Source organism: Micromys minutus (assembly GCF_963924665.1).
Source record: "Micromys minutus genome assembly, chromosome: 9".
In the NCBI taxonomy this organism is placed as follows: Eukaryota; Metazoa; Chordata; class Mammalia; order Rodentia; family Muridae; genus Micromys; species Micromys minutus.
The window spans coordinates 30,991,578-31,005,857 of NC_137978.1; the positions used below are offsets into that span (position 1 = coordinate 30,991,578).

The window sequence follows — 14,280 nt, forward strand, 5'->3', positions numbered from 1 at the left end:
AAGAGACCATCTTTGCTGCAATTATACAAGGTTTATTGATGAGAATTGACAGGAGCCAGTGCACTGGGGTCAAGATTCTTATCCCACATAGGGTTAGAGGAGTTCGACCCTGAGTGGCTGAGAGAAGGGGTTTTTAAAGGAAAAAACAAACAAACAAACAAACAAAAAAACACACACACAAAACCCAAGTGGGGAGGGAGTACATCATTGGAGAATGCCAAAAATACCAGTGAGGAATTGCAAGGGAAACACCTGTTTCTCAAGATTGTTCATAAGATTTTATTTTAACTTTTATGGTTTTATGATCAGTCAGTTCCTGAAACAGAGTCACCCTAACCTTGCGGTCATAAATTCTTTATGGTCAGCCAGTTCCTGGAACAGAAGAATAGAATTGCTGAACTGGCTAGCCTATTTTTGGCTCTATTTTATTTGTTAGGGGTCTTTTATTTTACCTGTTAGGTGATCAGGATTTATCCTGGCCTTTCACTTCACACCACTATACCCTCTTTTGATTCCAATTAAGTCAACACATCAAAGAACACACCAAAATACTCTGATTCAATTGGTATAATATAATTTGCCCACCTAGATAAGTCAAATCATTCTGTACAATTCCATTTCTTATAAAACATTCATAACAACCTTCATCCATATAAAGATACACCAAGAGAAACATCTACATCTGCCTCCATGTACCAGCTTTAAAGGACAGGGTAAACTGAGGGAGGCAGTGAAGAGGTATGACATCTGTGATGAGGGCCAAAACCTGATGACTTCTAGTAATTTAACTCTCTCTTTGTATTTAGGCATGCTAGCATTCCTCTACACTGGGTTATCAAGACTTCACAGGGCCAAGGGCCTCCCATCCCATTGATGCCAGATAAGACCCCTTTGGCTCCTTCAATTCTTCCCCCAATTCCTCCATTGGGGTCACTGTGATCAGTTAAATGGTTGTCTTTGAGCATCTGCATCTATATTGGTCAGGATCTGGCAGAGCCTCTCAGGAGACAGCTGTATCAGGCTCCTGACAGCAAGCATACCTTGGCATCAGTTATAGCTTATGGGTTTGATGTCTACATGTGGGATAAATCCCTAGGTGGGTCAGTCTCTTGATGGCCTTTCCTCAGTCTTTACTCTTTGTCCCTGTATTTTCTTTAGACAGGAAAAATTCTGGGTTAATTTTTTTCTTTTTTCTTTTTTCTTTGCTTCCTTACTAGCTTCAAGCAATTAACTCCTGCTGGTAGTATCAGGGGAAAGAAACTTAGTTAATTGGATTCTTTAATTTTCAACTCAGGGCTCTCTTGCTTGCTGGATGAAACACATGAGGTCATATAGATAATTTTTTGTTGTTCTTAGTTTTTAATATTAATTAGAACAGCTAATCCCATAGTTTTAAAAACATTTCATATTCTATAATTTATTAGTAAGTATAAGTTCATGACATATATTGATAAGGCTTAAGAAGTTACAGAATAAATGTTTACATGTCTTTCTATTAATACTACTACCTTATTAAATATTTATTATGTTTTATAGCTATATAAGTTTATTATAAGTTTAAAGGAGTAATTTTTATGTTCTAAGTTAGCATGGTTTTTTAAGAGACGAACTTCCACCTTGTGTCTTATTATATTGAAGACCTGAATAAATAAACTCTTCTATCATTTATTTATGTCTTTTCACCTATAATAAATTGCTCATTCCCAGTTTAGAACTTTTATGCACCTGATAGTCTCCTCCATCCTAAACTGAAAGGACTGCTCCTTGATCTTAAATTTGTTTCAAGCCTGCTTTCTTTTCTGTAGTTCATTTATCTTGTGACACATGAAGGTTTACATAGCTCTGTTTACAGCTTTTAACTATATGAACATTGATATTACTTGTACTAATTTAGTAGTTTGAATTAATAATTCTTAGAAATTATGAAACCAAAATCACTTACACATTACTACATGAAAGTACATCTTCATATCAATTCTGCAGCAAATCTGCCCAATAGGGAAAGTTGATGCCCATGAGTTAGACTATGTAACAGTGGCAGGAAATACATATCTGCAGCAAGAAGCAGTCCTGGAATAAAATCTTAGAGAATCTTACATCTTGAAGAGCACCCATCACAGTTATGCAAAACAGTAGGACACATCAATAAAACTCACTTCCTTGCTGTATAGTCTTTCTTAGATGGATTCAGAAATAAGACTAACCATTTGTCTTTCAGGTTTGCAGTCATAAAAACATAGTTGGAGATTATTTGTCATTCCAACAAATTGAACTAAAAATGAACAAAAAGGCTCTGGTAAGAGTCTGTTAAAACAAAGATTAGTGCTATGGGAGAACTAACTCTAAGGAAAACTTCAGAGGCTAATGAAGCTCTAAGTCCTCATAAATCCCCTAGGCTATTTCTACTGCTGTTGGCTATACCAAAAGGAGATGATATGTTCTTATTTCTAAAGACACTGATCATTTAGTCTACATAACATGATAAAAAAATAAAAATAAAACAGGATAAGATAGGGCTTGAAATTCCCTCCCTGAATTCTGGCTTTCATAGTTCCAGAATATGCTGCCATGAGACTGCCCAGCCTGCAGTGGTTTGAAATGGGACATAGAGTTAAATTTAGATTTAAATACTGATGATCATTGGTCATAGTTTTAAAGTCTGATGTTCTCTTGACTTCTAGCCCTCTAACAACACTGAATGCTTGATGATAACTTCTAAAAAGTCCTAAAACTTTCTTTATTATTCTATAGTTAAAAATGACTGGCTTCTTTTCTCTTTAACTCTTTGTTTTACCAAATGTTAATACTCTCTTTGATTTATTTAACTCTTTATGTTTAAACAAGTGCTAGGGAAACATCTCTTTCTTAATCTTCTATGCTTTTCTGATCTTCTTAGTGTTTTATGCTTAAAACTTAACTTTTTCTTACTATTCTATGCTTTATGAATTGTGGAATAAACTTATTTTTGATTAATACTTTATTACTTGTCCTTCAATAAGCTCTAATATTTGATGATTGACACATGCTGTTTAGCAGCAAAGAATAAAAAAGTAAAAGAACTTATTGTTTGAACTTCTTTGTCTGGTGAGTCAGCCAGAAGCCTCTCTGGATAAACTAGTTAACTATTTGTGAACTAGAGAGTAAGGAAAGGAAAATAATAAAGATATTTTATATAGGTAAGCATGTACAGACACATATATATTCAAACACCCAAACTTTGTCCAGGCTTAATCATCTGTCACAATACATGATGTAAGTATTCATGCATGTGTGTGTGTATATATTTGAATGGATGGATGCTGGGGCAGTATTCCTCAAGCCAACCTATTTAAACAAACCTTTATTTTTTCTCTTCTTTTTATACTTTCTTAGACAAACAGCTCCATATAAAATTGCCTCACAGATAAAATGTTACATAAAAGGGGATTTAGAGAAGGATGTTAATATTAAGTTCAAAGCAGTATTTCATTATATTATAAATTTAAAGCAATAGTTTTTCATGAACTTGCCTTATTATAGTGAACATTTGTGACTTTAGCCTGGTATCTCAATATTTTTACTTGAACACATATTTATCCCAAATTTATTTCTCTTTTTAGTATAATTATGAGTTGTCACTGCATTTCTTATTATGCAAGCTGTAGTTACTATTATGAGGAGTGGGCAATTTTATCCTTGATTCTAACTTCATTACATCTTTCTAGAAAGGCACCTAAGACCATCTTTAAAATATTTCTTCTTAAATCTATTTGGATTAAGCCATTGATTCCAGAGAATAATTTTCTATTTGTGTATATAATATCATTGAAAGATACTATATCTTCGTAGGTCTGTAGAACTCTACTCAAAATAGTAGGTTAATACCTAGTGATGTATATTTAATAATAACAGAAAACATATTAATAGCAGAAATCTCCTTTTCAAATGTAATTTCATTGACCTTACCTAAAGAAGGAAATCCCTCATAGCTTTACAGTCCATTGAAGAACCATCTGAGAAAGGTCGTTTGCTAGTTTTTTGTTTCTCCTACAAGGCTCTAAGCAGATGCAATGGAGACTGTTTTGATAAACAGTAGTGGGAATGCCATAAAATGGCATTTAAGCCATTTGTGCTTCCATCCATCCATTGAGTACTTTTGACAGTAGGATGCTGAGGGAAACTTGTCTTTGGCATTCACTGTGAATATTCAAATCATAATTGATCATGCTCCTAAAAATAAATGACTTTTGTTTCAACATAGGAATTTATTTATTTATTTATTTATTTATTTATTTATTTATTTATTTATTTATTATTTTCTAAATAAAAGGACAAGAATTATTTTTATTCACATCCAATCTCATGGCTGAAAGTGAAGCCATCTTTGGATGTAGACAGCCTGGTGCTGTGGAGTCCAGCTGTGAGGCCGCTGGTCATCTGGCTTCCCCAGTCACTGAAGCCAGGTTCGGTTCGGCTTCTGCTTGCTTACCTCCTAGGGAGACACAAGCAACGGAAAGTTTTTGTTGTTTTTAAAATTAAACACAGAGCAATGTGTATTAGAAAAGATAGCACAGGAAAACTGTGGCTTCAGCTCAGTCCGACCAGGTCAGAGCCATGAACGCAGTTAGAGTTCATCTGCTGGCAGGCTCATGGCTGGGACAGTCTTTCTCCTCTGTAGGGTCCCCACTCCAGATCAGGCCACGAAGGTGGTGGGCAGAGTCCTAGGCTGTCCTCTCAGTGGAATGCATACAGCAGCAACAGGATGGTGCAGATGCCAATGACACCTCCAAGGATGAGCGAGTCACGCCGCTTCCTAAGGTTGATCCTTTGGATCAGGCTGTTCACGGCGGGAAAGCGGTCTTGGGAAACGTTGGTTAAGGTCATACTTGAGAGAGGTCTCTTTAATGAAAAGTTACAGGAATCACAAACAGCCATTAGTTCAGTCCTCGAACAGCCAAGGCCGAGAAACTGTGGAGGAGGAGCAACCTGCATTCCCAACCTGGGCCAGGCTCGGCCCACCCAGTCTGTGTATGGTGTAGTCAGAACAACGGAAACTCAGTGGAGAAAACAACTGCCAGGATTCACCTGAGCTTCTGGGCTAGGGCATGAGAGGCTCTGCAGATCAGGGGGCCAAGCCACACCTACTTCCTCCTTTCCCTTTTCTGTCCAATGCTCCTCTCCTCAGAAACAGAAGCTCTGAAGAAAACCTGGTTTTCTCAACCCCAGGAATCCTTCTTGTGTTTAGGCAATTGGGTACTAATGAATTATTTAAAAAGATTAAGTTTACTTTGCAGTGGTCAGTACACTGTAGCAGGGAAATGGGCTCTGGATGTTATAGTTGCTCTATTTGGGGGACATTTAAAAAAGGGAAATTACTGTGGCTTACACCTTTAATTCAAGCACTTGGGAGGCAGAAGCAGGCAGATCTCTGGGGATTTGAGGACAACTAGGATACAGAGCTACTTCCAGGACAATCAGGGGTACACAGAGAAACCCTGTCTTAAAAACCAAAATCAAAGAAAAACGGGGTGGTGTGGTGGTGGTGGGGGAGAGTGTTTGTGCTTACTTGCTTGCAGGTGTGATGGAAGAAGGCGTGGGGGTGATTCTCTGGCACTCAAGGCCTCTATTTACCTGTCCAGACTGATGTTGGGCAACAAAGATGGCGGCGGGAACCAGCAATTACTGGGAAGATCTCAGGAAACAAGCTCGGCAGCTGGAAAATGCACTTGACCTGAAATTAGTTTCCTTCAGTAAACTGTACACGAGCCACAGTCACAGCAGAGCCTGGGATGGAGGCCGTGATAGGTATAGTTCTGACACAACACCCCTATTAAATGGATCAAGCCAAGACAGAATGTTTGAGACAATGGCAATTAAAATTGAACCGCTTTTTGCAAGGCTTACAGGAGTAAACGACAAAATGGCAGAGTATACCCACAGTGCAGGGGTGCCCTCGCTGAACGCAGCCCTGATGCTTACGCTGCAGCGACACAGAGACATTCTGCAGGATTGTACACATGAATTCCATAAAACCAATACAAACTTTATGGCAATACGGGAAAGGGAGAATCTCATAGGATCAGTAGGAAAAGATATTGAGTCATATAAAAGTAGGTCTGGAGTAAACAACAGGAGAACAGAACTGTTTCTGAAAAACATGACCACCTTTGAAACTCTGATCGTCTGATAGAAGAAACAATAAGCATTGCTATGGCAACAAAGGAGAATATGACTTCCCAGAGAGGAATGCTCAAGCCAGTTCACAGCAAAATGAACACCCTGGCCATGCCTGCTACAGATGTCATTCCATAGGAGGGCCTCAAAGATGGCTCAATGGCACAGTGCCTGTTATAAAAACATGGGGACCTGGTTGCATCAGTGTAACCATCAGCAGGACTTTGCTCTTTCCTATGTCTCCTCCCTCTCAGCACAGACCTTTTGTCTGGTGTTAGCCTGGCCCTCAGGCAGGCACTCTCCTTACGACAGAGATGGCTGCTACACAGCCTGAAGGCCATAGGAAAGCAGAAGCCTTCCAGCTGCTGTCACCAAGGCCCCAGCCTAAGGGATGACTGTTTTGCTGTAAGTATAAATGCTTCTGACCATCTCACTGAGATAGACTGTTAGAAACAAGAGAAGGACAGTCTGCAAGAGAAACTGAACAAGAGTGTAAACAAGATCCAATTTAAAAACAACAACAACAAAAGTGTAAACGAGAGGGATGGTCCACAAGACGAGCTGAGCAAGAGTGTATGCACCATAGGTTTCCTGATGCCACAGCTTTATGTTATTTTGTTTTTTACTCTTTCTTTGTGTGTGTGTGTGTGTGTGTGTGTGCGTGCATGCGTGTTTGAGCATGAGCATGCATGAGAGCACATATGCAGAGAAAGGCCAGAGCTAAACTGCCCAGTGTGGTTTGTGAGGAAGAGAACTTGAGTCTTCTGGTAGAGCAGCAAACATTCTTAACTTCTGAGCCATGAGAGGAAATACAGGTTAGGACCACAAGACCAGGTTCTCAGAGCAAAGAGATTTACCTGCCCCAGAGGGACAGAGGACAAGGAATAAGAGACACACAGACCAAAGATAGAGAATAAGGGATGAGGAGAAGGAAACAAGGGAGGGGGAGGGGTATTTGTCCTAGAGTTGGACAAAGGAATCCCTCTGAAGAGAGAGAAGACAGATGTTACCATAGACGGAGGTTTATAAAGGTAAAAAATGAGAAATCCCATGTTAGAATGAGGTGTTTAATTTAATTGGGCATGTTCATTAGGTGGGCTAAAGGGGGCTTTTGATTGCTGGATTTTAATACTTTGATAGCTAGACATTGGTAGTCAGCCCTAACATAGGAATTTCATTATCAGATATAAAGAAAAAAATCAATACAACTGTCTAAAATTCAGAAATTGGCATAGAAGTTAATTGGAAGTATATATCAGCTAAATGAAGGGGTGTAATGTTTTGCATTTCTTTCCTTTAAGGAGAATGTTACTTTCTAGAGACTGATGTAAGAATCATGACAGTTAGTAAGAAGCTAGGGAAAATAAAATAATCAGCAAGCACACACAAGTTAGAAATAGTGATTCTCGTCCCCATTATACTTTATAAAGTTAATGAACAAATACTGGAAAAACAATATCATGGAAGCTTTTTGTAATCTGAGCACAGTATAGTAAGAATTTTGGAATTTTGGTTTTCTTTAGAAAACACGGAAGTATGATAATAATAATGTAATTCTTTATATTCCTGTTGTAGTAATGTCAGGTTGCTTCACATTGTCCACAGCATCTGACTATGAGTTTCCCCATGGTCTAGTAGGGAAGTGATTTTGCCAGCTGCAAAGTTTCTAAAAATGTGTGACATTTTGCAATTCTGGGGACTTTTCAAAGGACTTATAAATTCCAGGACTCAGGGTGATAGAGACAGATACCTGATTTTGGTTGTTCAGAGGGCTAGTTGTGGTTTGGGAGCATTCATGCTTAAAGAAGAAACAAGAGGAAGAGAAATTAGATTTAATGTTCCATTTTCTTTGCTTTCTTCCTTAATACTTTTTTTCCCCACCTATCTAGTTTTAAGTGGCTGAATGGGTGGAAGACGGGTGGAGGATGTTAGAAAGTAAAGGCCCTTAAAGGAGCAAAAACCAGCTACAACTTGACACTCAAATATGAGACTAGGCAAAAAGAAAAATTTTATTTCAAATGCCATAGGAAAAATGTCAAAAAAAGAAGTGATGCATATCTTTCATAAGATTCCAGAAAAAAATATTGTGGTTGCTATTTCTGGGATATTCTCTGTTTTGATCCTAGAGAGGAATTTCATGTTCTTTCTTTTACTTCCTCATATATTCTTTTTCAAAGTGGGGTTGGAGGAATGGCTGAGCAGTTAGAAAAATTCCATGTAAATACAGAGGGATCTGAAATGCAAAAAGATGGCTGAAATGGGAAAACAAATGAAGCTGCTTTATTCCTTCTTTGCTGAAAAGATGACATAATTTCTTGTGCACCTAGAGAGATTATTCTTGGTATTGGAATCACTTGGGAAGTGAAGAGCACTGGAAACTCTAACCAACAGTAGTTTCCCACATGAGAAAAAAGAAACAAAAACTGTGCTGAAGGATGTTTGGCTCAGAGAAATGCTGAAAAACTGACTAATTTTTTTTAAAGAAATGGTTAATCTGTGACCAACCAGACCACCAGAGTTAGAGAATCATCCCCAAGTTACAAGATAAGCATCAGCTTTCACCGTATTTGTATATAATATAATTGTTGATAGGCTGGAGTTAGGTTATAATGAGATAGGATAGCATCTTATACAAAAGAGAGATCTTGGACTTTAGTAAAGAGGGTACAGATTCCTTTTAAATGGAAACAACTTAATTGAAACAAATCAGAAATAACTGGGTTTCTCAGAATTGAATTAAGCTAGAATGACTGGTAATAGCAGTACTAGAGGCATGTCTGCACTTTCAATGCTTAACACAGTAGAGAGATGTAGAATTGAATAGTGAACAGGGAAAAGCATAGGGGTACTGAGTATCATTAGAGAGCAATTTTTAGTTAAGGGCTGTATTCTGAAATACAAAGAGAGATTCAATTTGATTATACTACAGTAGAACAATGTTGCTTAGCAGCTTTAAGACCAAATGGGCAAAGTAGGCAACAAATTTTCTTGAGTATCTCTCTTGGACCCATCTATGCTCATTGTTCCGGTGGTAACTCTTGCCATATCATTGCAGACCCCTGGTCCACATCATTTACAAAACTTATACAAGTTTGGAGAAACCTTCACTATTCATTTATTAATATTAGTTACAAAAGTGACTGATGTCCTATCAAATTCAGTTACAGGTCAGTGTTGACGGAGACCTTGGTGTTTGAAATGCTTATCCCTTATGTAAAAACAGGTTTTACACCACTGTGGGCAAACACTGTGGAAGTGTGGAGAAGGTTACAAATGATATTGCTTTTAATGTATACCATGATAATATAATAGGTTAAGATATAGCTAGAATTCTCTGATACCTCAATCTCTGGTGATTGAGTTATACTAAATAATGGTCCATTTCAAATAGAGTTTTAGCAAGCCATTACAGATTTCCAATCTCAAAATGCCTGGAAATTTAATTGTGGAAAATTTGGTCATTTAATCAAAATTGTGAACAAGAAATCTCTAAGGGCAATGTTTGTTCAAGGTATAAATCGGAAAGAAACTATATTTTCTGGGGTGTGCTGTCAATAGGGCAAGTGTTACTATTGGAACAATAAGTGTAGGTCTAAGGAAGATACCCAAGGCAATTTGTTGCTATTAAGAAGTGAAAGGGATAGTGTAGGTCAATGATAACTAGCAAAAAGAAGAGGGGCATTTGCCTCCTGTCAGTCAGGAAAAACTAAGCAGGCAGAAATGCCTAAATTAATTAGGTTTGCAATGCAAATCTAATGCATCCTATTTCAGGTAATGATCCTCTAGACTTGGCCATAGATAAACTTCTTACTTTATGACCCCCAGTATCAATCAATCAATAAAAATAAGTGTTTGAATCCGTGGTCTTCTGCTCACTTGACAGTAAAGTTTAGAAAGGATTTTACTGACTGTTCAGAGATCCAGTGTGATTGCAATTGTTATCAACAACCCTGATAAGAAAAAGTACTTCAGACCAATTTCCCTCATGAATATTGATGAAAAATACTCAATAAAATTCTTGCATTCCAAATTCCAAAACACATCAAAATGATAATTTATCATTATAAAGTAGGTTTCATCCCAGTGATGCAGGAATGGTTCAATATTTGTAAATCCATCAACATAATCCATCATATAAATGATCTCAAAGAATCAAGTAATTAAAAATGTGGTACAGAGCTAAACAAAGAATTCTGAACAGAGGACTATCAAATGGCCGAGAAGGACCTATAGAAATGCTCAACAATCCTAGTCATCAGGGAAGTGGAAGTCAAAACAACCCTAAGATTTCACCACACACCAGTCAGAATGGCTATGTTCTACTCAGGTAACAGCAGATGCTGGCGAGTATGTGGAGAAAGAGAAATAATCCCTCACTGTTTATGAGATTGCAATCTGTTACAACCTTCTGGAAATCAGTCTGATGGCGCCTCAGATAATTGGACATAATACTACCTGGAAACTCATCTATTCTACTCCTGGGGATATACCCAAAGGATGCTTCAACATATAATAAGAACACATGGTCTGCCATATTCAAAGCAGCCTTATCTATAATAACCAGAAGCTGAAAGCACCCAGATGTCCAAACACAGATGAATGGATACAGAAAGTGTGGTACATTTATACAATGGAGCACTCCTCAGTTGTCAGAAACAATGATTTTATAAAATTCCTAGGCAAATGGAAGGTACTAGAAGATATCACCCTGAATTAGGTAACCTAGTTGCAATAGAACACACATGGTATGTACTCACTGATAAGTGGACACTAGCCACCAAAAGCCTCGAATACTCAGGAAATAATTCACAGACCTTCTGAAGCTAAAAATGAAGGAAGGACAGAATGTTAATGCCTCAGTACTTCTTATAAGGGAAAACAAAACTCTCACAGGAAGAAATGCAAAGTTAAATTGAAGAGCAGAGATTGAATAGAAGATTAATCAGAGATTGCCTTACCTGGGGATCCTATCCATATGTAGCTACAAAACCCAAGCACTATTGCTGATGTCAAGAAGTGCTTACTGGTACGAGTCAGATATGGATGCCTCCCCAGAGGCTTTGTCAGAATTATACAGATACAGGTGAGGTTGCTTGCAACTAACCATTGGACTGAACAGGGGAACCCCAATGGAGGAGCTAGAAAAACAAGTAAAGGAGCTGAAAGGATTTACAATCACATGGGAAGAACAACATTATAAACCATTTAAACCCTCCTTCACCCCTCCCATGAACTGAAACACTAACCATTGAGCACAAGTGGACAGATTCATGCATATTTCGCAGAGGATAGCATTGTCTGGCATCAATGGGAGAAGAAGCCTTTGGTTCAGTGATGGTGAGTTTTCACAGTGTAAGGGAATGCCAAGGCACTGAGGTGAGGTGGAGAGGGTGATTGGGAAATTGAGCACCTCTTTGGAAACAAGTGGAGTGGGGTAGGTGGGATGGGAGTGAGGTAGGGGGGAAAGAGGATAACATTTAAAATGTAAATATAAAGAAAATCCAATAAAATAATAAAAATTAAGTTAAATTTACATTTGAAATGTTCTCCTTCTTCTTCAATTTCAAATTTTCTCTCTTGCTTCCCCCTGCTTCTGTGAAGTTGCCTTCCCCATTTACTTTCCCCTCTACACACTTGAGTTCCCTACACTTATATTTCCAGCTACCCTTCTGAACAAGTATAAATGTTTGAAACAACTGCCATTTTTAACCCTTGTTTTTTTGAAGGGAAAGGCCTAGGCTAAAGAGAAGAACCATGTATTTGAAATCCAGTACTTAATACTCTGTAGAGATAAGCTTTCTCAGAAGTATTCTTATTGATATTATCCAAGATTTTTCATGTCTTTTGAAAAAGACAGGGGCAAGGAGTGAGAGAGACAGACAGAGATGGCTGGAAAAGGAAGACATATTTTGTCACATCTATATCCTTCCCTATTGACACTCCTCCCACAAGATTACATCTCTTCTTTTTTTTTAAACGACTTTATTTTACAAAACAAAGATAAATGTACAGATTTTAAACATATTTTGCTTAAAATTATACATTTTTTGTCAGTACTGTTTTTTCAGATATTAAAATAATTTTTACATAAAACTATGTGAATATATTTTTTTGTCAGTACTTGATTTTTTCAAGGGATTGACAGTGGGCATTGAAAACCTAATAGTTACAATGAGCATAAAGTACATGCAAAACAAAACGCAACATGGAAATTGTCAAAGTCTTCTTGTTTGGTAAATTATATATATATATATATATATATATATATATATATATATATATATATATATATATATATATATATATATATATATATATATTGTTTGTTTTATTTATTTCCTGGACTTCATACAGTCTATGAGTTGTTTCTGGGGGAGTGCAAGCCTCTGGGATTAGCATCCCAATATCAGTGACTGCATATTATGTCTGTATCTCACTCAGGATAATATTCTCTAGATGCAGCCATTTTCTTAAGAATTTGGTTAAGTCATTGTTTCTGGTGGCTGAGTAGTATTCCACTGTGTATATGTACCACAATTTTTGTATCCATTCATCTTCTGAAGGACATTTGGGTTCCTTCCCGCTTCTGGCTATTTTAAATAGAGCCGCTATGAACATTGTGGTGCATATATCTTTGTTGAGTATTAAAGTGTCTCTGGGGTATATGCCCAGAAAGCTGGGTCTTCAGGTAGTACTATATCCAATTTTCTGAGGTATTGCCAGACTGATTTCCAGAGTGGTTGTATTAGTTTGCAACCCCACCAACAGTGGAGAAGTGTTCCTATTTCTCCGCAGCCTCACCAGCATCTGCTGTCATCTGATTTTTGGATCTTGGCCAATCTGACAGGTGTGAGGTGGAATCTCACGGTTCTTTTGATTTGCATTTCATTGATGGTTAAGGATGTCAAGCACTTCCTCTGATGTTTCTCGGCCATTCGGTGTTCCTCAACTGAGAACATTTTGTTTAGCTCTGTACCCCATTTTTTAATAGGGTTATTTGATTCTCTGGTGTCTAGCTTTTTGAGTTCCTTGTATACCTAGGATATTAGGCCTCTATCTGATGTGGTGGTGGTAAAGATCTTTTCCCATTCTGTTGGTTGCCATTTTGTTTTCTTGACGATATCCTTAGCTTTACAGAAACTTTGCAATCTCATTAAGTACCATTTGTTAATATTTGACCTTAGAGCTTGAGCCATTGGTGTTTTGTTCAGGAAATTTTCTCCTGTGCCTATGTGTTCTAAGGTTTTCCCTACTTTCTCATCTAATAGTTTTAGTGTATCTGGTTTAATGTGGAGATCTTTGATCCACTTACTTTTGAGCTTTGTACAAGGAGATAAGAAAGGTTCTATTTTCATTCTTTTGCATGCTGAGTGCCAGTTGGACCAGCACCATTTGTTGAATAGGCTGTCCTTTTTCCATTGAATGTTTACTGCTCCTTTGTCAAAAATCAGGTGACCATATACATGAGGGCTCATTTCTGGATCTTCTATTCTATTCCATTGATCCACATGCCTATTTCTGTACCAGTACCATGCAGTTTTCAGCACAATTGCCTTGTAGTATAGCTTGAGGTCAGGGATAGTAATTTCCGCAGATGTTTTTTTGTTGTTGAGGATGGATTTAGCTATTCTAGGTCTTTTGTTATTCCATATGAAATTGCACATGGATCTTTCCAATTCCATGAACAACTAGGTTGGAATTTTGATGGGGATTGAATTAAATCTGTAGATTGCTTTTGGTAGGATGGCCATTTTTAACATGTTGATCTTTCCAATCCATGAACATGGGAGATCTTTCCATTTTCTGAGATCCTCCTCAATTTCTTTCTTTAGAGGTTTGAAGTTCTTGTCGTACAGGTCCTTCACTTGCTTAGTTAGAGTCACACCAAGGTATTTCATAGTTTTTGTGACGATTTTGAAGGTGCGGTACCTTTTCCCTAATTTCTTTCTCCACATGTTTGTCCTTTGAGTATAGAAAGGCTACTGATTTGTTCAATTAATTTTGTATCCAGCCACTTTGCTGAACTTTTTTTTTCAGCTGTAGGAGTTCTCTGGTGGAATTTTTGTGGTCACTCAAGTACACTATCATGTCATTGGCAAAGAGTGATGTTTTTATCTCTTCCTTTCC

At 37.6% G+C, this 14,280-nt stretch overlaps 2 protein-coding genes across 2 annotated transcripts in view; both read left to right on the forward strand.

Moving 5' to 3' along the window:
- The window catches only part of LOC308424279 (selection and upkeep of intraepithelial T-cells protein 2-like), a gene marked incomplete at both ends in the record, with an annotated part of 78,312 nt that overhangs the window by 39,057 nt on the left and 24,975 nt on the right, over positions 1–14,280 (forward strand). The gene's annotated exons all lie outside the window — the stretch shown is intronic.
- Positions 5,639–6,291, forward strand: LOC308424900 (Golgi SNAP receptor complex member 1-like; the record flags this gene model as incomplete). Its single annotated transcript, XM_080922102.1, is given in 3 exon segments — positions 5,639–6,131; positions 6,134–6,147; positions 6,151–6,291. Coding segments are annotated over 3 exon segments (648 nt in total).